Source organism: Penaeus japonicus, unplaced genomic scaffold, assembly GCF_977035675.1.
Source record: "Penaeus japonicus unplaced genomic scaffold, GWHDUDI00000001_assembly GWHDUDI00000007, whole genome shotgun sequence".
NCBI lineage: Eukaryota > Metazoa > Arthropoda > Malacostraca > Decapoda > Penaeidae > Penaeus > Penaeus japonicus.
Window position 1 is genome coordinate 13,915,288 of NW_028234409.1, and position 2,500 is coordinate 13,917,787.

General features: G+C 31.1%; 1 protein-coding gene across 1 annotated transcript in view; it reads left to right on the plus strand.

Annotated features, from left to right (window-relative positions):
* LOC122246615 (uncharacterized) overlaps positions 1 to 2,500 on the plus strand; it is an 85,585-nt gene that overhangs the window by 76,700 nt on the left and 6,385 nt on the right. The window contains exons 74-76 of the mRNA XM_086538195.1: positions 210 to 254; positions 789 to 1,076; positions 2,001 to 2,500. The exon at positions 2,001 to 2,500 is cut by the window's right edge and continues 46 nt beyond it. Of these exons, the coding sequence (XP_086394321.1) occupies positions 210 to 254; positions 789 to 1,076; positions 2,001 to 2,500 (833 nt within the window). The remainder of the gene's footprint in view (positions 1 to 209; positions 255 to 788; positions 1,077 to 2,000) is intronic.

Genomic DNA, 2,500 nt, shown 5'->3' on the forward strand with positions numbered 1-2,500 from the left:
GACACTATTATATATAGTTATTATCATCCTAAATATAATTCATGTAATTTCTGTTACATGCTCAGTTCTTCATATTAGGAAACTTTACAGTTTTTAAGGGGGTGGTAAAATATATGTTTATATATGTATAAGCAACCATTGAGCGCATATGAAATGTTCCGTGAAAGATTATGCTTATTGTTTTATTTTCTTCTCTTCTCCAACTTCAGCATCAACTGCGACTACAGCAGAGACTGCTACTACCATACCGACAGGTAAGATATAAGATTTCTTGACTCTTGGCTTGATTTTCCTTATGCATATGCTAAATTTTCAAATTCAAATTCTTTCTCAGTATTTTTATCTACTGATACGACTAAAGTATTTTATTTTATTTTATTTTTTTATTCTATCTAATATATACATGCATATTGGCAAATACATCTATATCTATCTACATATATATACATATATACTTAAATAGATATATACATGTGTATTAAAACAAACACTTTTATTCAATCTATAACAAGTGAATGCTGGGTAGGCAACTACACTGATCAGCCAATATGTCTAAAAACTAATAGGTAAAGATGAGCCATTATTAAAATTTAAACTAATAATCACGGTCATTTAATTAACAACGCCCCTTGCTAAAGAAACAGTTACTGAAAGAACTACTGAGTCTTCATCTCCATTATCTATTGAAAAAAATCCTGTTTCTACTGGATCTACTATATCAACTATTAATCCATCTACAACAAATGGTAAAATAACTACAATAACTCGTGGCAAAACCTCTACTTCAGTAACTGAACCAACAAACATAGTTACGACGCCAGTGACTACTGAATCACCACCTTCAGATATTACTACTGCATTCTCTCCAACTACGGAAACTTCCCCTAAAACAACCGATTTGCCATCAACAACACCTGCAATGGTATCTACCTCTGTTGGTCAAACATCCACCACTACAGGTGTAACCTCAACAGAACCAGCACCAACAACGATAATAACTACTGGAACAATCTCAGAAAATACTACAGTATTACCTATTCCTACAGCTTCTATATCTACTTCAACGGAAATACCAGGTATGACTAATTAAAATGTAATGTTTTTGATTATATACATTTATATATATTTATATATATATATATATATATATATATATATATATATGTGTGTGTGTGTGTGTGTGTGTGTGTGTGTGTGTGTGTGTATGAATGATTTATATATATATATATATACATATATATATATATATATATATATATACATATATGTGTGTGTGTGTATCTATATGTATATATACATACATATGAATTATATATGCATACATAAACACATTCATAATTATTTGTATATATATGTTTATATACCTATACATATAAGTATATAAATATATACATAGGATTACGAATATGTTTATATGTATGAATGTATCTATATGTATCTATACATATACATGCGTATATATATGTGTGTGTATGTATATATATATATATAATATATAAAAGTTATCTTTTTTCTTTTGCATTGCTACAAACCTTAAAGAGCATGTATTCATTCATCCTTTATCTCTCTTCTATTTCACATAAACCGTCTTTAGAATCAGCCACAAACACAATACAACCTACAACAGTCAGAATAACAGGTGAGAGGTAGTCATTAAGCAGTTGTGATTATATATTCACTGTACACGTATTGTACACATCTTTCTACCGTAATTACTCATGCATACATACACGAGCCTCATCAAAATTTACTTTTATGTATGCAAGGCTGATAAATATAATATTTTGCTGTCATGTATTTCCTGAAAGTGATCCTTCTTTAGAAGTTTGATTGTGACTTTATTTTAATAACTTATAGCACACTATAAGGCTTTGGAATCCTTATAGACAGATTTATGTCAATTTCATTAGTTTCCTGTAATCATGAAATATTACAATGGAAACCCCAGACATATAACACTTATATTCATTAACGGATAACATAATTTGCTGATATAACAGATACAAAACCAATACCTACAACTACGGAAACTACAAGATCTAGTGAAGCTGTAACCGGAACGGTTAATGAACCAATATCTTTAAATACAGCGGAGTCTTCATCTACTATTACTCAAAACTCTTCTGCAACTACTGGATTCTCTGTAATAACAACTATAAAACCATCTACATCTACGGTTATTCCGCCTGCGACAACCACAGGTTTAACTACCACAGCTACTGTTTTAAACTCTACATCAGCCTCTGACGCGACACCTATAAGTATTACATCAATAACTACTGAATCAGCACCTACGACTACTAAACCATTCTCTTCAACTACTGAGACCTTTGTTAGTACATCTACATCGACTGCTGGTCCCACATCTACAGCAACAGCTGGCCAAACGTCTAATACTATTGATTTAAAATCTACAACTGTTGATCTGACTTCTTCACCAGCTACTGAACCAACACACATAAGTACAACACAAACGACAACTGACACTACTGTTCCAAGA